The sequence below is a fragment of the Lipotes vexillifer genome, unplaced genomic scaffold (genome assembly GCF_000442215.2).
Source record: "Lipotes vexillifer unplaced genomic scaffold, Lipotes_vexillifer_v1.1 scaffold10, whole genome shotgun sequence".
Lineage (NCBI taxonomy): Eukaryota > Metazoa > Chordata > Mammalia > Artiodactyla > Lipotidae > Lipotes > Lipotes vexillifer.
In genome coordinates this window covers 868183-891074 of record NW_006792541.1, presented here as the reverse complement: position 1 = coordinate 891074, position 22892 = coordinate 868183, and the positions used below count along the sequence as shown (strand labels likewise).

General features: G+C 39.1%; 1 protein-coding gene across 3 annotated transcripts in view; it reads right to left on the bottom strand.

Moving 5' to 3' along the window:
* Positions 1-22892, bottom strand: part of YWHAZ (tyrosine 3-monooxygenase/tryptophan 5-monooxygenase activation protein zeta) — a 36039-nt gene that overhangs the window by 8194 nt on the left and 4953 nt on the right. For all 3 annotated transcript variants that reach the window (XM_007465733.1, XM_007465731.1, XM_007465732.1), the window contains exon 2: positions 20352-20656. In XM_007465733.1, the coding sequence (XP_007465795.1) occupies positions 20352-20645 (294 nt within the window). In that variant the 5' untranslated portion in view covers positions 20646-20656. The remainder of the gene's footprint in view (positions 1-20351; positions 20657-22892) is intronic.

Sequence of the window (22892 nt, the reverse complement as noted above, 5' to 3'; positions counted from 1 at the left end):
ATATAGACTAAAAGGACCAAGGATCAACAGTGGCGAATGTTTCTGGTAAAATGCTGACTACAAGAAGTTGAAAAAGCAAACTCATCACATTGTACCCATTAAATGAATATGTGCAGTTCTTTGTATGTCAATTATACCTCAATAAAGCTGTTAAAAATAAAAGAAGTTGAGAAAGGGATAAATGAGAAACTTTTAAAATAAAAGAAGTTGAGAAAGGGATAAATGAGAAACTTTTAAAATAAAAGAAGTTGAGAAAGGGATAAATGAGAAACTTTTAAAATCTTCTGATGACATAAAGGTAAGAATCATTAAAATTTAAGAAACAAAAAGCAAGATAGACTGGATTAAAGATTAAATTTGGTTCAAAAAGCTAACTATGAAAGAACAGAATGTCCTCCACCAATTCCCCTACCATCCCTGTTCATGCATGCCACTCCTCCTGTCAAGAGGTGGAATTCATTTCCTTTCTCCCGAGTCCGAGTTAACTTTGTTGTCTTGCTTTAACCAACAGAATGCGGTGAAAATGGCTCCTGTTCCAGTTCTAGGCCTAACCCTTAAGAGGACTAGCAACTTCCCCTTTTGCCCTCTTGGAGCCCTAAGCCAGCATTAAAAAAAAACAAAACAAAAACAAACAAACAAAAACAACACTATCTTTTTAAAAATTTTTTTAAGGTTTTTATTTTTTCTTTCTTTTTTTCTTAAATTAATTAATTTTATTTTATTTTTGCTGTGTTGGGTCTTCGTTTCTGTGCGAGGGCTTTCTCTAGTTGTGGCAAGTGGGGGCCACTCTTCATCGCGGTGCGCAAGCCTCTCCTGTTGCGGAGCACAGGCTCCAGACGCGCAGGCTCAGTAGTTGTGGCTCATGGGCCTAGTTGCTCCGCGGCATGTGGGAACCTCCCAGATCAGGGCTCAAACCCGTGTCCCCTGCGTTAGCAGGCAGATTCTCAACCACTGTGCCACCAGGGAAGGAAAAAAAAAAAAAAAAAAAAAAAAAATCTATCTTGCTGGAGAGAAAGGTCAAGTCAGCCCCAGTCATGAAACATGTTTAGTGAAGCCATTTGGATATTTAAGCCCCAGCTGAAGACAGCAATGAGTGACCACAGCCAACACCATGTGAAAAACTGTCCAAAAGAATCCAGACAGGCCACAGAGTTACAAAACAGAATAAATCACTGTTTTAGTTTTGATCTGTTTGTTATGCAGCAATAGACAACTGAGAAAAATAATAAAAACATCATTTTCAATAATAAACATGCCATTCTTGATACTTAATCACTTTACATGGATTAATTTGATCCTTCCATAACCTTACCTATGAGGTACAAACTACAATTATCGCCATCTCATAGAAGAGAACAAATGGCACCAAGCTCAAAAACCACAGCTAAGTTGTGATGGTAAAACTCCAACTAGGCAATCTGACCTGTTCTACAACATTATTCTACATTTTCTCTGCCTCAACAGGATGATATGCCTACTAAGAAGGAGAATATGATTCTAAGATATTAATTAGAAATCAAAATGAAGGATGATGATTCAATTCTACGCTGTGCTGAGGAAACCAAACCTAGAGTATATTGTTCCTTTAAAAACAGGGACTTCCCTGGCAGTCCAGTGGTTAAGACTCCGTGCTTCTACTGCAGGGGGGGCACGGGTTCGATTCCTTGGCCAGGGAACTAAGATCCCACATGCTGCGTGGCTCACCACCCTCCCAGCCCCCGCCAAAAGTATCAAGTCAGGCTTTGACAAATTGGAGAGTATCCAGGAAAGCAAGCAACAGTGTTGATGATAACTGGAAACAGTCATGAAAACTGAAAGAATATGACATGAATGGCTCCAGAAGACAAGACTAGTTAAATTTGGGCAGAAGCAGATTTCTGCTCAGTATGAGAAAACTTATGAAACAAATTTGGAATAGGCCACCTCGTCAGATAGCAAGTTCTACTCTTCTTACAGAGATTTTCAGGAGAAATGAGAAAAATCACTATTTTTTAGAGGAGATTCACAAATAAGATGTGGTCTCATTCAACTCTAAGATATGGAAGAAATAGAGTTCACTGAATTAAGTTAATTCTAACTCTACAGAGGTGATTAAGTATGTTAATTTATCCAACTAACCAAAGAGAAATAAAAGTTCAATTTTCCAGATTTAAAAGCCAGAGGAGAAAGGCAAATGTAGGGAGAAGACCATGATGGAAATAAAAACAGGGGAAAAAAAGGAAGCAGCACTTATCAGAAAGCAGCAGTGACAAGAAAAACTGAAGAGAAAAGGAAGAGAGGAAAGAACTAATAGCTATTTTCAACATACAAAAACTTCAGAAAATACCCTGCGCTAAGTATACAACTTCCTATATTTCATTCATGTGTAGTAGTAAAGTGAAGGTGATGACAACTGTGGGACATTGTGAGAATCTAAATTTAGAAGGAGACATAGCATTAATATAAGGAGAGAAGCAAATGAGGTGTCACAATTTCTACTTATAATGGTTAGGCTGACTAGTGATGAACCTTCCACTTGTAAAATTCTCCATATAACAACTGACTTTCTAATCTAAATGTAATTTATAACAGAAAAGGATTTTAAGGTCAAACACAAACTTTAATAACATCTTACACTCAAGCACTTAACTGAGACTACAATGTTAATATTGAGCTGATCTCCATTTTAGCCAGTCAGAGAAAAAAATAACATGAAGGAGCATGTAGCCTGGAGTCAGTACCCACGGCCCGCATGTACATTCCATTGGTAAAAAGTCACTTGCCTGCATTTAAGAGGGACACTGGGAAATTTGGTCTAGCTGTGTGCACAGGAATTAGAGGGGAGCCTCAGTTTTATTAAACAGATAGCAGTTTCTGTCACACAACTGATGGAAGCATTTTTTCTTAGTTACTGGTATTGATTATGAATTATTAATATGAAAGTGAAAAGAACTAGTGAAAATGGAAAAATGGTGTGAATTTTTTGTAGAAAAAATTAAAAAGCTAAATCTTTTTATAATCACTACCTATATGATTTTAAAACATTTTTCACATCAGCATTATACGCTAAATATGAACATTAAAATGTTATCAAACAACAGGGAGGGAGTAGTTACTTGTCTGAAGAGCAGTTGTACTAAATATAGTGTCAGTACGGATCTTGCCGAAATAGAATTTGTTTTAGAGATTCACAGTAGTTCCCCTCAAGCAGTTTAAAAAAATGTTTTTGATGACAGCTACTGTCTTTTAAAGATAAACATGGCCATTTAAAAATACCTAAAATTAATCTGCTGAATTAGAGTTAATGCATATTCTGACTTTATACAGTAGTCATCCCCATTTAACATTATGTGGGATTGAAAGCATGAAGCCCACATCTGAAACGTCTCTGTAAATGGTTTATAATCCAGAGCTAAATACATGCTATAGCTCTGGAGAGTGCGCTGAACCTTAATCTAATCAATGTATAAATTATGTGGAGCTTGAGATTTTAGAGTTAAAAGATTTTTTTTTCCTCCTCTACAGCACCATGTACAATTAACCTCTTAGGTTGTAAGAACACTTAAGATATGGGGTCAAGTAATGATTTTTCCCCCAAGCCAGTCAATTTACCCAGGGCAGAATATATTAACAATAGTTTCTAGCACGTGCTTGATCTACATAACATCAATGCCTTGACTCTGGAGTGGATTAACATTAAGGAACCACACAAACTGACAGGTTATCTAGTTCTGACTGCCCTTCTTGAGGTAGGCTCAACCTGTCCCCACTAGGAATTTCAATAAACATTCAATTCTAACTGTGGGCAAATATTTCTAATAAAAAATTTGTAAACTGAAAATCCATCTCTATTCTAGTGATATACCTCTCTCACTGTCCTTTAATATGATTACAGCTGGAAATTAAGAAGAGTAAAATATCAAATCTGTAGGAACAATCAAGACTAGAAACTATCTAAAACACCAAAACTGCAGCCTGAGCTGGTGGCAAGGCCCTAATCTCTGGGCATCCAAGCATTTCTTGGAGCAACAGATTGGTATAATAGAAACAGTATAAACTAAAATCAGGCAGACCTTAAATCCCACTCTCATCAGTTTTGAGATCTCAGGCAAGTTAATCTCTCAGAGCCTTAGTTTTCTCATCTATTAAAGAATTAAATGAAATTTAATTTTATAAAATGATTTTTTAATAAAAAATATATTTACAAATGATTAAAATGAAAATCTACTTCAAAAGGCCACTACGAGGTCTAAATGAGAGTATAGTTTATATAAACAGGAAAGCACCAATCACAGCTCCTAAGAGTAGGTACTCTACTCAGCTGGATGTAGATATAAGACATGGGGATCTTGACAACCAAAAAATCTGCTTTAGTGCACTTGTACTCTCAACTTTAGTACTTCAGTTCGGGTTCAGTAATCAAAAACTTGTGTATCTGGGTTTCCCTGGTGGCGCAGTGGTTAAGAATCCACCTGCCAATGCAGGGGACACAGGTTCGAGCCCTGGTCTGGGAAGATCCCACATGCCGCGGAGCAACTAAGCCCATGCGCCACAGCTACTGAGCCTGCACTCTAGAGCCCGCGAGCCACAACTACTGAAGCCCATGCACCTAGAGCCCGTGCTCCGCAACAAAAGAAGCCACCACAATGAGAAGCCCATGCACTGCCATGAAGAGTAGCCCCCACTCAACGCAACTAGAGAAAGCCTGAGCACAGCAACGAAGACCCAACGTAGCCCAAAATAAATTAATTAATTAAATTAATTAAAAAAAAATTTTGTGTATCTAACAAGAGTGGTGAAATAATGTACAAAAAACCTTTCATTTAAAAACACAGGATTAAAGAGGGCGGGGACATGCTGAGCTCTGGGCTTTCCCACCTGGTTTTGTGGCGCATCCTGAAGGTTCTGATGAAGGAATAAACTGAAGTAATTACAGCAAAACAAAAACAAAAACAAACCCACAGGATTAAATTATATCAAAGTACATAAGATAAAGGAAACATTTTCTGTTAGTACTTGTTCTTTTTACAGCAGACTTGTAAAAGGTACAAGCTTACATTGCTTACTACCTATGTTCAAATCCCAGTTCACTGCTTACTAGCTATGTCAACTTGACGAAGCTCTGAAATTTCTCTGGGCCTCAGATTTCTCATCTGTAAAAGAGACAGAAAATAGGTGTGACCTCATGAATTCCCCCCCAGCAGGACTCCCAGGGGTCCACAGATCACTCTTAAGAATTGTTGACTGACTTAAAGTAATCTGTACCATTCACCTTTCAATATACCCAGCTCTAACACTATGTTCTCCCTCAAGCCAATTCTCAAAAATATTGTTTAGTCTACATTTTCTGTACCTCCCAGGTCTGAAGAGCTTTCAAGTGAAGGAAAAACAAAAGGAAATATCCCAATTTCTGTCAATATCAACAATGGACTAGCTAAATAAATTGTTACACTCATCAAACACTATACCCACGTTAAAAAGAATGCGGTACGTGCCAGTATGGAATGAAGCATAAGATATACATCAAAGTGTGTGGGTTCAACTTACAGAATAGTTTGTATATGATCCTACCTGTGTATATTCTTCAAGGACAGAACTGTTTACGTGGGCACTGCAAGTTCCCAGGAGGATACAAAAAAGATTAGACATTACCTCTGAGGAAGTGGGATGACATCAGAAGAGTTTTGTTTTTTGAACTTTATATCTCATGCTCTGCAACATGTTATCCAGAGCAAGTGTAATTTAAAATAATTATGATTTTGCACCTTTGACTTTTCACACATGTATTCTTAACCTACTTACAGGCTCCTTAAAGACAAACGTTTTGCACATATTAGGCACTCAAACATCAAATCCCCGGGCCGAATCTATAGACTAATTTGAACTGCTTCATTTAAATATAGCAGAGGAAACTTAGAACAATCTTAAAGGAGAAAAGCCTAACATCGAGACTACCAAACGTTCATCATCTTGGGCTTCCCTGGTGGCGCAGTGGTTGAGAGTCTGCCTGCCAACGCAGGGGACACGGGTTCGAACCCTGGTCTGGGAAGATCCCACATGCCATGGAGCAACTAGGCCCGTGAGCCACAACTACTGAGCCTGCGCATTTGGAGCCTGTGCTCCACAACAAAAGAGGCCACGATAGTGAGAGGCCCGCGCACCGCGATGAAGAGTGGCCCCCGCTTGCCACAACTAGAGAAAGCCCTCGCACAGAAACGAAGACCCAACACAGCCAAAAATTAATTAAAAAAAAAGTTCATCATCTTACCAAACTTCTAAATATATAGTTAAGATAAAACGTAGGGCTTCCCTGGTGGCGCAGTGGTTGAGAGTCTGCCTGCCGATGCAGGGGACGCGGGTTCGTGCCCCGGTCCGGGAAGATCCCACGTGCCGCGGAGCGGCTCTGCCCGTGAGCCAAGGCCGCTGGGCCTGCGCGTCCGGAGCCTGTTGCTCCGCAACAGGAGAGGCCACAACAGTGAGAGGCCCGCGTACCGCCAAAAAAAAAAAAAAAAAAAAGATAAAACGTAATAAAACTTGAGGTTGATATTATAGGTTAGATAATGAATATTCTGCTCAAAAAGGAACAATGTTCTCTGCTTCTTTAAAGACCTAGAAATTGCTCAAAAATGACAGGTGTTTGGGTGCTGTACTAAGCACATATATTCAGAAACAGCAGCCAAAGGGCAGCCAAAGCATATCCTAATATGCTTTCAGGACCCTTGGATAAGCGCCAGGTACTATGTAATGCCTCTGGAAGGGGCAACTAAGGGAGACAAACAACTACAAAGCTTCACCAGAGATAGGGTGGGAGGACAGTTCGAAGCAGCAAGGTAGAGTAAATTTCTTTGCAAGTCAGGACACCTAGATTTTGGTACTACAACTCTGCCACCAAGAGGAATGATGGGAGTTTCAAACACAAAATCATGACACCTCCTCATTCGATTTTCTTGTGTTTCACAGTAGCATTCATTTCAAAACCTTTCTTCTAAATTTCACCCCAGGAAAGCTTCTCTAACGCACTGAACATGTCCCGCCCCCCCCACCACTATTCCTCACTTGTCCTTTTTTTTTTTTTTCCTTAAATGGGAATCAGACAATGTAGAGAGTAAGGGTCCTTAGACTAAACTTTAAAAAATTAACAAGAACTCATTGTAAACCGTTTATATATTTATTTCAGCCCTAAAGAATGACCACCTGCCACTATGCAAATTAAATCACTGGGCTAGTAGCTGTGATTTAGCTTGTCAATTAGAATACATGAAGCCAATTAATGAAAATGTATTTCAAAGGAAAATCACAAGTTATAGAGCTGGGATTTCTTCCCCCTTTCAAAAGAGTAATCCATTCATTATAAAGTTGCATAACCCATTTAAAAAGGACTTTGGCAAACTGTATTTAGTTCTAACCTTTGATAAAGTAATCATACTTATGGGGCATCTATCTTTAAAAAATAAATTGATACTTTTGCACCACAGGGTGTTTTTACAAGTCCTCCCTGCTGTTTAAATTAGAAAATATAATGTCCTATCTAAAGATAATGGTTCAGTAACAGAACAACATGGGTCTCCGAATATGATGCACCAAGGAGGGCACAATATCATTTCCAGGAATTCTTCCCCAAAATGCATAATCTGAGTTTACTCATGATGGATCACCAGACAAATTCAAAATTGAAGGATATTCTACAAAACAACTGGCCAGTACTCTTGAAAAAAGTGGCAAAAGGCAAGGACTGAAAAACTGATCCAGATTAAAGAAGAGTAAGGAGACATGACAATGAAATGCAAACTGTGATCCTGGACTGAATTCTGGACCAAAATTAGGCAATTATAGTGGTATAATTTGTAAGTGCTATAAGGTTATATAATAGTTTATTTTATCCATTATTTTATTAATTTATTGATTTTGATCATTATACTGTAGTTACACATGTTAACATTTGGGGAATCAAGTAAAGGATATACGGGAAAATTTGAACTTATTTCAAAATAAAAAGTTAAAAAATTAATGGTTAGAAAGGCAGTTTAATTACCATATGCAGAAGAAGCTACTTTCACTTTTGGTTACTTAATATTACACTTATATAAAAGTTTTAAAGAAAAACCTTCTTAATAGTGACTATTTCTAGGGGACTTCCCTGGTGGGGCAGTGGTTAAGAATCCGCCTGCCAGTGCAGGGGACACGGGTTCAAGCCCTGGTCCGGGAAGATCCCCACATGCGGCAGAGCAACTAAGCCCGTGTGCCGTAACTACTGAGCCTGCGCTCTAGAGCCCACTGAGCCACAACTACTGAGCCTGTATGCTAGAGTCCGTCCTCCACAACAAGAGAAGCCACCGCAATAAGAAGCCCGTGCACCGCAACGAAGAGTAGCCCCTGCTCGCTGTAACTAGAGAAAGCCCGTGCACAGCAACGAAGATGCAGTGCAGCCAAAAATAAATAAATAATTTTTTTTAAAAAGTGATTAAAAAAAAAGTGACTATTTCTGGAAGACAGCATTATCAGTGAGTTCTGCTCTCCACTCTTATACCCTTTATGTGCTCATCTATGTTTTTCAAATTTCCTTATTGGGCTGGTAAAACTTGTATTTAGGAGAAAAAAATGTCACAAAAATAAGTGATGCGGGGGCTTCCCTGGTGGCGCAGTGGTTGAGAGTCCGCCTGCCGCTGCAGGGGACACGGGTTCGTGCCCTGGTCCGGGAAGATCCCACATGCCGCGGAGTGGCTGGGCCCGTGAGCCATGGCCACTGAGCCTGTGCATCCGGAGCCTGTGCTCCGCAACAGGAGAGGCCACGACAGTGAGAAGTCCGTGTATCGCAAAATAAAAAAATAAAAATAAAAAAATAAGTGATGCGTTTGCAAATTAAAGTGAGGGGTGGAGAGGAGGTTCCCACTTTGTCTTGGAGAGTATTCCAACAATTGGTTATACTGTTAAATTTAATTTCCATTAATTAATATACATTTAAAAAGTCACTAAGTAAATAGTCCCAGAATAATAAAGCAAAAGAATCAACCTCTAATGAGACATTTACCGACTGCAATTTGAAAACATAGCTGGGCAAGTGTCTCCTTTGACCTGATTTCACCAGATGTGTGCACGGGGAAGACCAAGCCTCTACAACCCATTGCTCTGTCTTAGACTGTACTATCATGGCCCTCTTCCCTGAACACAAAGGAAAAGAGGCCAGGATATAGACAGTACGCTTTCATACCAATCAGGCACAAAAAAATGCTGATGGCTAAAAGGGAAAAGGTGCCAAGAACTTGAGGCACAAGGCCCTCAAGTGTGATTCTAGCTTTTTTCATTTTAAGTATAGAACCCTAAAATATAGTCTAAAACTAAAGCCATCACTTTTAATGAAATTAAACAAAGTGGTAATTTTTCCAGTTACAAGATGGGATTCAACCTCCTCTAAAAAACACTTCTAACTTCTCTAATGTCCAACTCATTAAACAATTCAAATACATGAAATTCGAATGCAACAAAAATTGGGCACTCCTCATAAATTAAATGCAACAGGATCTCTCCTAGATTAACAAACATGCATGCAGGTCATGCAACTGGACAAAGTCTTATTTTGCTTCAGCTTCCTGATCTGTGAAAATGAAAAAGCTAGGGTAGATGCTCCTTCAAGCCCCAAATCCAATGATTCTATAAAATTCACCTCCCGATTTATTATTCAATTAAAAAACTCAAAAGCCTCACAAATGTCATTTTAAATAATATCCTCAATATGAAGTTTAATTCAAATTCTATAGCACAACGTAGTAGTTCACAATTCTGGTCCTGCACAATTCCCTTGTGCACAGAGAATTTTCCCAGAACTTTCACTTTATTCTGTAGAGCCCCTGAGACTTTTATCATTCCTAAAGTCTCAAAATTCTAAAAGGCAAGCAGCTATTTTCATTGCAACGAAGGCCCATCCATTTAGAAATTATTCTCTTACTCCCTCTTGTGGCTGCACTGCTTTCCTTTCTTTCAATTGCAACTCCACCAGTTGCTTCCAGAAGTGCTCCACCAAAACTGCTAATGAATTAGATGGTGACAAGAACTAATTTGGTGCGTATTTGAAGACTTTCTGTGTAATATTGGCACACAGTAAAATTTTAGGTGTTCTATAAATGATAAAGTCATATAGATATGAAGGGACAGAGCTTCTTAACTTCAAGGATGCAATCATAGAGGACTCTGACCAGTCACTTAACTGAATGCATTTTCCACTAATAAGAAATAGATGGCAAATCTGCACCATCTAACTTTTAAAATAGCAACAAGGAATTTGATAAAGCCAAGATATATTATTCTCTGGTGTTTAACGAATGTTGAAACCAGCCTAAAATTTCATTTTAATTCCTGTTAAAAAGCCAGAGTACTTTGGCTCCCTGATTCTTACCAAAAATGAAACAAAAGACAACCACATAAAAACTCAATGCTGATAGAAAGCCTGGAGTGTTCTAAAATGGTTTTTTTTGAAAATTAGTATTTTTAGTCATATTCGAAATGTACCTCCTAAAGATTAAAAGATGGTGAAAAGTACCAAAAAGAAATTATTGAGCATTGAGTGGTAACTGCTAAAACTGTCTGACACTAGGGGGCTTTCCTTCCCCCCTTCCCCAGAGCCCTTCTCAGAGCTAGCATTAATGTTGACCTACTTGGGTTGAAGTTTCTCACCAATCAAGGCCCCATTTCCCAATATTTCCATCACAAAGCATTTTTTGTTTTAAAAACCTCATTTTTTATAGTGTTTTTTTAAACTTGCACATGCACACTGTGTGTTACGTATAATTCCTTAGTGGGACCAGATTATCAGCCACTTTTAAAAAAGAAGGTTTAAGACCAGCTCTTCTGAATTTGACCAACACACAGTACTTTCCCCTCTAGGTTGTTGAGATTCTTTTCATGAGCAGAGGCTTTTTATATTTATTATGTTTTTCTTTATGCACAGGGCTTATAAAGTAGCAAGTAATCAATAAATATTACATTTAAAGTTTAAGCAGTTTATTAAAATTCTCTTAAATTTAATCCAAAATTAATAAATCAAGCCACAATGAAGTGATATCAAAGAAGCACAAAAGAAGGTAAGCAGTATATTTGCTATCTACTATTACCACGGGGATGTATTAACTCTATATAAAATATCCTAGAGGTAGATGCTATTATTATTTCCATTTTGCAGATGTGGAAATAAGAGTCACAGAGATGTAATACCTGCCCAGAGTCATAAATTGAATTAAAAAAAATTCAAACACCAAAAGTCTGCAGAGTCTGTGCTAGGTTGTATCACCCCTTTAAAGTAAAGCAGCACACATTATAGTTTATTTTTTAGAAATATTCATAAGATTATTCTTCAAGTCTTATCCCTATGATCCAATTAAATTTAAGTCTGATGACTTAAATTTATCAGATGGAAACTATCAAATGGGAAACTGAAGGGAAAAGTCATTACTGTTAACAAAGTGTTATGATCTGTTTGATGTCATTTCCAAACATCTTCTAAACACCGTAGTAAAATACTCATCAAATTACTGACTTGAGAATTTGCTTGTTCTAACAATACTACTGCCTACCCACTGTCCTCAACTGTCAATTTCCCAGAATCACATTTTAAAGGTAACGTGTTTTGAGTAGGATTTTCATCATGTGTTCCTTGGTTGAATGCGGTCCAACTATTCCCTTGAAATTCTGGGCAATGGTGTTTAATGTATGTTGTTTAAAGGGGCAAAAATAATTATGAGTTGACAATTCATGAGTCTTGGATCAACAAGAGAAGTAGGTCTTTCTCAGAAGAGCATTTGTATTTAATCACTTAGATGAGAAACATTCAACTCACCACTGGGTTCCCTGGTAATACCGCTAATTTTAAAAAACTCGTAGATCCTGGAACTTGTTTGCGAGATGGAAGTTAACCTCCACTAAAACATTTCTAACTTCCCTAATGATGTCCAACTCGTTAAGCAATTCAAATAAATGAAATTCCAATACTACAAAAACTGCACCTTTTCTAGGTTTTAAAAGAATGAACATGCATACAAGTCAACCAATGGGACAAAGTCTTAGTTTGACTTACTTAACTCTATAGATTAACATTTGACTGGCTGTCATTACATTCTTACTTTGCCATCCTACCTGTAGCTAATACCATATTAGCTACAGGTAGTAACCGTATTTTTATTGGGGGGAGAAGGGAAGAAAACTCACAAATTCTGTCGAAAGAAAGAAAAAGCTTATATGCTGAAACCTTTCAGTTATCTATTCCAATACAAACAAACATGAATGTGCCATACAACAGGACCATACTGGTAGAAGTCAGATATATTTAACCATGCTTTGTTGCCCCCAAGATCCACACTATAGCAAACTAACGTCAACAGAAAAACATTAGTGAAATCTGCCAAGATATAAGACTATTTTATACTACATCACTACTTATGTCACATTATACCTTACCAGAAAATGCAAAATTATATCAGTGACAAACAACAACTGCTACTGCATAGCAATTTTTACAGATACAAGTTTTTCATCATTATAGGGAAATGCTCACTAGAGAATAAAGGAGAATGACCTGTTGCAAAGAAATGTACTTAGTACGATGGGAACTGATAAGAATGTGGTGGCTAAGCATGCCATTTCTCCCAAGCCAAATTCAAATTTGTGCCACCTAAATATTAAGCGTATCATTCCTTCAGCATACTTTACATATTAAAATACCACAAATGTCAATGGTCCCGTTTTTAAGGGGAATAAAGAAATAGAGCCAATCTTCTAAAGTTCAAAAACAACATGGATATCAAAATTAAAATAAGTTACAGGGCTTCCCTGGTGGCGCAGTGGTTGAGTCTGCCTGCCGATGCAGGGGACACGGGTTCGTGCCCCAGTCCGGGACACATGCCGCGGAGCGGCTGGGCCTGTGAGCCATGGTCGCTGAGCCTGCGCGTCCGGAGCCTGTGCTCCGCAACGGGAGAGGCCACAACAGTGAGAGGCCCGCGTACCACAAAATAAATAAATAAATAAAATAAACAAACGAACAAGTAAGTAAGTAAGTAAGTAAGTTACAAATCAGAGTAATGAAACCCTCAGGAAACCCTCGGGCCATAAAGATGGGAATTAGCAATGGCTTGTGTCAGGGAAAGTTAGAAGACCAAACTAGAGCTGAAGGCTTTATAGAGGGTATTCTGGCAAAGATGGAGCAAATGAACAGAAGGAAAGCACTGTTTTATAAAAAGGAAAGAAGAGTAAGAGCTGTCTGTATATAGCATAGAACCGGGAAAAGAACAGTAAAGATAGCAAGTCTGAGTGAATGACCACCACTAGCTGTAAAAGGTTTACAATTTAGCTTCTGTCCATTAAAATTAGGTCAAGTTTACCCTTCCTCACACCATCACTTTCTTGCCAATATGCTTCTGAGTGGGTAAGGGGTAAAACTACTACTAACTAGTACAATGGCAATGGCAAATAATCCTGGGTACTACCCACGGGAGTGCATCATACAAATGAGTATGAACAATGTAAAGGGTTGAGAACCTATGATGTAGGCAACACAGCAATAACTTGCAATCAGAAAATGAAGTCAAAGTTGAGTCCAAGATGTCATTTTGATTAAGTCTAGAAAATGTGCTAAAAGTTAAGAGGTTAGAAAGGACAGGTAGTTTCAAAAGGAAGATGAACTCTTGCTTGTAGCACGCTGAAATTGACAGCAATTCTAAATCCTCTAAAGAGCAGTGTTTATTCTCAATGTAAAACCATAATAAAGAAAGAGCTATGGAAACCAGGATGAAATCACAAGAGGAATATCTCAGGAATTGTAGAAAAAATATTCTAATGCTTATTAGAATTGCAATGGACTACATTAAGTTTTTAACTTAGTTGACATCAGAACACACATAATTTTGACTTTTAAAAAATTTCTCATACACACAAATATTCTTCAATATAAATGTGTCAAAGATCACCTATTTTGGAATAAAAAACTTGTGGTCAAATTAATCTAAATGGTCCAATAACATTTAATATTATAAATGAAGAACTATTTCACATACTGGGCTCCCTCTATGTGGTAGAACCAGTCATCAGATATGAAAATAGGTAATATTCATGGGGGAAAAAAACCCCTATGTCTTTCACAGGTTAAAGCCCCAATTCCAAAAAAAAACCCAAGGTTAATATATGAATGTGATAAACTATGATGGAGGGCACTGAGAATCTATTTCTGACATTAGTAAAAGGAGAAAGTCCAAAGAACAGAACTGGATGATCAGAAATCCAAAAAAATGGTCAAATCAAAAGCTCTGATTTTCTTTATAAGAGCAGAATTATTTCTGCATGTCTATCAACACACCTTGTTGTTGGCAAAATCTGGTGTCACTTCCTTTGCCTGTTTCGTACGGCCATTAAGTCCCACATTCCTTAATTTATAACATAGTAGACCCTTCATGATCTAACCAGTACCCCTCTCTCTCCTAATCTCTTGCAAAATTATTGGAAAAGACTTTTAAATAAAGCAATGTTCCCACCTACTGTTCTGATAGAATGAACCATCACTTAATTTGCTGGATTAACCAAATCCTACTTACCTAATAGAGTGGCTTTACATTAGGCCTTTCATTCCTAAGTAAACATCAGTCATGCCCATGACTTTGGGCTAAATACTTCAGATAGGTTTTTCGGCTACTCTCTGGAACTCCCTTCAGCTTCTATCAGCAGTTATATCCTTATTAAGAGTCCCATATTTGTTTCCCGAACTATGCCATTATACTTGGCTATAATTACTTAAAATGGTATGTTACTTAAGTGTTATGAAATATAAGTATGAAAAGAAGCGTTCCTATGAAAACTAAGTTGAATGCGCCAAACGACTAGTTTTTAAAGTAGAGTCACACATTCACTCATCACTCACACAGACACACGCACACCACTTGGGTTATTCAAACTAAAAGATGACAAAAATTGCATATTTCTAGGATTATGAACTGATTACTCTTCTAGCTTTCAAGTTCTCACTCTGCTATGCAAACTCAAGCAGCATTTTGTAAAGGATGCATCTATTTTAGGGGTGTCTAGTAAATTATTTCCAAACTGTGGATCTATGCATATTCAAAGAAAAGGTCTTAGCTCCACATTAGCAATGGGCAAATGAACATACACATCTGTTTTAATTGAAAATAAATGTTTAGACCAAGTATGAACACATACTTGAACCACTTTCCAATTAAACAACTAACTTGGGTCTTCCTACTGTACCACTATTGAGGTGTTACCAGTAAGATTTCTTTACTGATAAAGTTGGGTTTTTAGAAGAAAAAGTGAAAAGCAAAATTACTCTCCATGCGCTATTACAACTCTAAGGTAGCTTTATTTTCCCTCCTTTCTAATTCAAAAGCCTCTGCTAGGGCTGAATACAATTGCTTCCTCTTTCTTGGGCAGATGCATAAGTGTGCATGTTCCTCCTCTACTTTAAGATTTTACTCAGGGGCTTCCCTGGTGGCGCAGTGCTTGAGAGTCCGCCTGCCGATGCGGAGGGCGCGGGTTCGTGCCCCGTTTCGGGAGGATCCCACGTGCCGCGGAGCGGCTGGGCCCGTGGGCCGTGGCCGCTGAGCCTGCGCGTCCGGAGCCTGTGCTCCGCAAATGGGGGATTTTCTTTCTTATATATCATACAACTGTTAGCTATAGTCATCATTTTGTATATTACATCCCTAGTACTTATTGATATTATAACTGGAAGTGGGTATCTTTTTTTTTTTTTCTTTTTTCTTTTTTGGTTTTTTTTTCCCGGTACACAGACCTCTCACTGCTGTGGCCTCTCCTGCCGCGGAGCACAGGCTCCGGACGCGCAGGCCCAGCGGCCACGGCCCACGGGCCCAGCCGCCCGGCGGCACGCGGGATCCCCCCCAGACCGGGGCACGAACCCGCGTCCCCTGCATCGGCAGGCGGACTCCCAACCACTGAGCCACCAGGGAAGCCCATTACTCAGGTTTTTGCTTTAAGTCCAATTTTGAATCCTTTCACCTTTTCCTCTTAGTTCACTTTTAACTATCTTCACAGCTCATCTAATCACTAAACATCTCCAGGTCATCTATATCTCCTCTTAGACCAGGCAGGAAAGACTTCATTCTTATCTAAGTATTGCTATGCCAAAAAAGGACAGGTAACCTGTTGCTCTTGATCAAGTTGTTATTCTTCCCCTTCCCACCAAATGGCAAACATCTACCTCGCCTTTCTTTGTTCCTTTATTTTCTTTCATTTACACTTCACACACCTCAGACTTCCCAAATATACAAAATACCTCACCAGGGTCAATGTTTAATGGTTATCATGAAAACTCTTTTAAAAAGGCTACTGAATTTTATTCCCAAAAAGACTATCAAGTGTACTCCTTCCTGGAAGGGACTGTTGCTATCTGCTATGTCACATAAGGTCTTTGTACTCTGAAACATACCAAAAGCAGTTATTGACAAAAACATGTAAATATATACAGTAGTGAAAATGAATATAACACTGCAGAATTCTTCTGAGAAGCCCTTACTCCAACAAGTGAACTGCCTAGTAATTTTCAACTTAAAACTCTATATAGCAGTTTTTAAAGCCTAAGACATATTAACACATTACTGACCGGGGGATTTCTGCAGAAACTAACGCCTGGAGCCAAAATCCGTCTCTGGTCAAAAATGTGTTAACGTATTCAGACTAGGAAGGACCTCAAAGCTGCCTGGTTTCCTAGCTTGCTCCTGCTTAATGGCAGTTCTATGAGCTAGAGATAAAACCCAGTGCTCAGCAACCACACCTTGAAAACCACACCTTAAAAATGTAGAGAAGCATAATAAAATGGAACGCAGTCAAGTTAACTGAATCACACAACTACTGTTGCCAACTGTTACAAATGGAAGACTCATGATTTTACTGATTTGTGAAAGGAAGCCATTCTTTACCTTATACCAGTGGCTTTCAATTTTTAAATGAAACCTTTGAAAATTTGCTGGACAGTACGGGCCCTCTGCCCTAGAAAAATACACAATTTTTAAGGCTTCTTGGATCTTTTAATTCCCATTCTTGGACTCCTGAGTTAAGAGACCTCTATATTATTAGAGGCAGGTTTGTACTATTGTCACTGCTTTAAACAGAAGCCCAAAACTGAGATAAATTGGGGCACTAAGAGTACCTGATTTTCTTTCTCCACAACAATCCTATGGGGCAGAATTATTCCCATTTAATTGAGCTCAGTTTTCTCTGAGGGATGGAAGATTTCTTTAGGCCACTCGGCTATTCAATGGTAAAAAGTTGGTTTGACTCAAAACCTGGAGCTCTTTTTACGACACTACATTCTTCTTTGAGTTTGAATTAGGTTCAATCTAGTATGCATATCCTCATTTCATTTTCCATTTCATCATGTTCAAGATAAACTACCCAATTTTTTGGCTTCTTGTGAGTTTAGACAGAAGAGGTGTTGATCCCCTCGCCCACGAACACAAGAGCTTTTGGTCTAAGATCTGGCAGAAAAGGCAGACTACATTAGTTCACAATTTAACGACACAAGGAAGAAAACTGCAAATTGTTTGGCATAAAGAGAAGTCCATGTTGTGAAGAATAAAGCCAGTGACCATTTTCCACAGTAATGCTCTAAAACTTTTGTCCAAAGTAACATGTTCCCTGCTCTTTCTCTGCTTAAGTAAATGGTATAAATTAAGCAAACACTTGATAAAGTGCCCATAACCAGAATGGCGGTAACCTAATAATAGACTAAAGAGCTCTTCAGAAGAACTCTGAACCATGGAGGTTAGTTCCCACTAGTAGGAAGAAAGAGAATATTTTCTTAGCCAGTATGATACAGGTACTCAATAGAACAATGAAGTCTGGTTCATCACTGATGTCACCAGCCAATAATGTTAATTCTGAAAAGGAATTACCTGCTTGTTTTCCTCAAATTAAAAGTCAAAGTTCAGAAAAAAACCAGAGTAATAAAGATTATAACTGGTTATATTTTTATAAGATATTGAGATATAATTAAGCACACTTTCATTAATCATCAAGTAAATCAGTTCAAACAATTTTTTTCTCTAGGAGAAATAACAGTTCTGCTATATTTTACTCTTCCATTTTACTAAAAAGGGGAAAAGGGATTTTATGCAAGATGTTTCCAGAGTCAACATGACCTGCCTGAAAAAAAGATGACAGGGAAAGAAAGAAGCCTGCCTGTAACGAATCACAGTATCTGTAAATATCGAATTTTCCCAAGTTGAAACAGAAAAGGCCTTGGAAAATTAGCAGTGCTGCTGACCTAGTTCTATTATCCTCTTTTCCAAAAGAAGCCTTTTTGCTCATTTACTTAACAAATACTTGAGTATCTACTATATGTTACGAGGCATGAGCCATGCAAAGATCACTAATGGAGCTTTACTTTAGAGAAGACTAAGGCTAGAAGCAAAAGCTTGTTTAGGATTCTGAGTCTTCTATATAATAAAGGAATTAAACTTTCATTTATCTATACTTTCGAAGTGGAAATTTCGTTTAGACTCGGTAAGAAGCCAGTGCTATTCTGAAGGAGAACATGGGTAGTGACCAGTATGAAACCCCCTTAATAATCATAACAAGGAGAAGCTATTTAGAGATTAATCCAGTTATTCTCTCCCACGGATCCTATTTTTTTTCCTTGATAAGGACACCAAAGGGAAGTAAAGTTAAAACTGCTATAGTCTTTTCCTAGGAAAATCCTCACAATGACAGGACCTTTTATACTTCCTGTGTGGAAAACATGCAAATACCTACCTGGAATCTCAAATAAGCTGTAAGTAGAGGGTAAATGTTACTGCGTCCCCCATTTATTCCTAAAATTGACTTTTGTTTTAAGGGAAATTATAACTTGTAGCAAACTCTTTGAAACCAAAATAAAAATTATTTGATCTTTTAGGTCTAATAATTGGAGGGAAAACATCAGAGCGAACAAAACTCAGTAACGTACACAGGTACTAATCAGTAAACAGAGCAAGGTGGGAAAAGCCCCACATGTTTTTTATTATAGGAAAACATCATATTTTCAAATTTCAAATATTCTTATTACCTTAGCAAACCACAAGATGAGCATTTGTCACTTAGTATCAATAAAAGCCAGAACTCCCTTCTCATCTTAGAAATGAATGATAGCTATCAATGTAGAGATTTCAAGTAAGCAATCAAAAACAAACCACACACAAGACAGATACCACATAAGAAGACTGGCGCCCACGTTAAGATAAAAAATATTATTGTTCTTTAAAAAGACAGCCTAAAGAAAATCATCATTTAAGAAAAATACTCATAATTTAGGAACTGAAGATATTCCATTAGTCTCAGACTAGTATAAAGGAATCATAATACCATTATAACTTTAACAAAAACTCCAAACCCCACAACATGAGAAATAATCCTATATCTCTCGTTATAGTAGCTCTTCCGTAAACAAGGTTCAAATTATTAAGTAGTGCAGCTGGATTTTCAGAGGAACTGGGATACTGCATCTCTCTATATACCAGAGCCCTGCCATACTGAGACCCAATGTGTAACCTGAAGTCCTGAAATACAAGAGAAATCATTTAGTAAAACCCACTTCAAATATTATTCCAAAAACTCCTGGTTAGTGTATATAGGTTGTTATATGCTAAACGGTTGGATCTTCTACCAATTTATCCTCAGATTTAAACTTTTCTGCCACAGAAAAACATCATTTGTAAGAAAATTTTAAAATTAACCAAAATGTAATGTTCAATTCTTTTAAGCTATTTAGAGAAGCAGTGCTTCAACAAGTAGATACTGAATACTTAAAATACTTCTTGAATGAACCTGGAAAAATCAAGCTTGAGTTTTTCATAATCTTTTATTGTGGTTGTCAGTGTTCAAGTTGAGACCTCCAACGCTTAAATGCAGGAAGAGGCAAAAGCAACTGTGAAGCCAGTTTTCCGCATGGCTGACTCATTACATTAACATTATAGTGGCCAATCCAGGGAAGGCTACTAAGTCTACAGTGCGTCTCCTATTACATCGTACCTAAAACAGGGTATGTAAAATTCCTGCATCCATATACGTACTTTAAAGAAAATCAGCTCTAGAACTACTACGAATATTCTAACCATAACTGAAACGATATACTATTACTTTACCTTTTCTATTAGAACAAAAAACATTACTAATCTATTTGAACTGATTGATAATCGTCTTTGCATTTACCTTATACAACTGTTTTAACATCTTTTAGTAATGACACCCTGAAAGACTTGGAAATCTAGAACACCCCATTTGTAAAAGGAGAAGAAAAACCAAAGAAAGAAAAAGTTGAGAGTAACCTAACTGATATGCATTACAGGAACTCTATATCATAGAGACGCTAAACTGAATGGTTTGATTCTCACCAGTACATCATTGCAGATATCTCTTAGCTCGGTCTCAATTTTCTCTCTGTATTCTCGAGCCATCTGCTGTTTTTTCTCAGCACCTTCCGTCTTTTGCTCAATACTTGAGACGACCCTCCAAGATGACCTACGGGCTCCTACAACATTTTTATAAGCAACTGAGAGAAGATTCCTCTCCTCATTGGATAATTCAGCTCCTTGCTCAGTTACAGACTTCATGCAGGCCGCCATGTCGTCATACCGCTCAGCCTGCTCGGCCAGTTTGGCCTTCTGCACCAGCTCATTTTTATCCATGACTGTATGTTCTGCCGGGGGGGAAAAAAAAGTAGCATTTAGATATTTTTTTCCATTAAAACAGACTGAAAATTATACTTTTTGTAAACAAGTTATGTTAACACCTCAAACCTAATTACCTATGGAAGATTCTTTACACAAGAAATTTAATGCAGCCTCACAAAAGAATGCTAAGGAAAAAAAAAAACTGGCATGCTCAGCATGCAGAGCGTACATTTAAAGCCATTAACACTGGTTTAGCAAAACTAAAATTGCATTACCTCATCTTTGTTCAGGACCCTTATTTCACATAAGGTTAAAGCACATTTCACCAAGAGGCGGCCTTAAAAACCAACCATTATCTTACTCGGTCAAAATCTCAACTCCAGTTTCAAATATCACTAAGTAATCCAAAATTAGGCAGCTTTTAGTGAAAACACCACCTATGAAGAACATTACACTATCACGTTCCCAGAATCACGATACCTGTCAGTTGAATGTAATTCATGTCCTTTTACTTTGTTAATAGCTACTCTTGTCAGGAGTGTTTAAATTTTAGTTGGTATCCCCCCCACCCCAAGTCCACTGATCTTTGCAACAGCTGATCGTAGCATGCCAATTTTCTGGGAGAAATTACCAAACTGCTTGTTTTAATATATTGTGAATGTAAAACCACCACCAAGGATCAATACATAACTGACCCTAAGGCTTCATTTATCTGTACCTTGTTATATGCACACAGGCTTAAAAAATAACACCCATGAATCCTGGAACTTCGATTCTTACTATCTGCGAGCACTAAAATGTATCTATTAAGTGCTTCCCGGTGTCACCAGTGTTTCTGATGTCACTGTTCAGTTTAAATGCAGAATTACTGCATTGTTCCTAGTAGTCAAAATGTAACTGAATACATTATCACCCGAGCTGCCCTTATATCGTAACTTCCTAATTCTTTCTCATTTTAAAGCTCCTTCGACTTTTCAATTTCCCCCGTTTTACTATTCCTTAAGATATCCTTTTGAAAGGTCCTAAAGCAGCACAGAAAGATACTAACCCATACAGTGGTCCCACAGGGTACAGGATTTATGATGAACAGAAGAGTCACTATCATTCACTACGGGAAATGACTCCCTTTCTTTACCTTCCCAGGGAAATCCCACAATAGTTTTTTTTTTCAAAAAACCAAATCGGCACAGGTCCTCTATGTTTGAACAAGCAATTAGCGAGCTTGAATGGGAACTAGACTGTTTCGATGCGAAAACTAAAATTTGTGATCGCATAGCCTCCCCACCCCCCTCTTCTTGAAATTACTAATTTCTCTCCTAGGAACTCAGAAATGCTCTCGGACTAACGCTGCTTCTAATGAAAATTATCTAAGACCAGTACAAAGGTTTCTCTCCCCAACCCCTCCGGTACAAGCGCGAAATGGATTAGGTTTCTCAGAATAACCAGCGCTCCAAGGACTGGCCGCACCCATTTAACCCTTAACCGGCCTAAGACGTCGAGGTGGGTGAATCGAAAACGGGCCGACTGCGACTTTAAAGTGCAAACCCTTCCGTCCGCGCCATCCGCAACCCCCCTCCTTGGCTCCGCCCAAGCTGGTGCCTCCGCTCGGTCCCCGAGTCTCCCTCTTTGTCATGGCGGATCTGTGTCAAGGAGCCCAACCTACTGCCGAGTGTTAATTCCCCCACCGGGGCCGGAGGGAGGAGCCGCGCGCCCCCGCCCGAGCCGGGGAGGGGGAGCCGCCCGCGCCGAGGGCACCGACGCCAGCACCGCCCGCAGAAGCGGAACCAGACGGGCCGGCCGCGGACACACCCCACTCTCCCACCGGCGTCCGTCCGCCACCGGCCACCGCGGGTGCTCACTTAATCTACGGGGACCCGACAGCTGCGGCAGGTGGGGGAGGGGCGAGCCACACCCAGGCGAGCCGGGCCACCGCCGGCTGTTATGCTCTGGCTCACCCGCCCCGCAGAGCGGGGTCCCCGTCTACACACCCAGACCAGGACCCTTCAGTTCCAGCCCCCGCGGGAGCGAGCGAGACGCGCGGCCCACCGTCTTCCCCATCCTCATCCCTACCTGGGCTTCCAGCCCCCCTCCACCCAGACACAGAAAGCCAGCCCATCCCCCACCCCGCCAGGAATATTCAAGTCCCCCAGCCGCGGAACCCAGGAAATTCGGCTCTGGGTCTCGGGCGAGCCCCACCCCGGAGCCGACTCGCTCGAAGTGCGGCCTCGCCCAGGTCTACCTGGCGGGCGCTTCCGGGCCGCC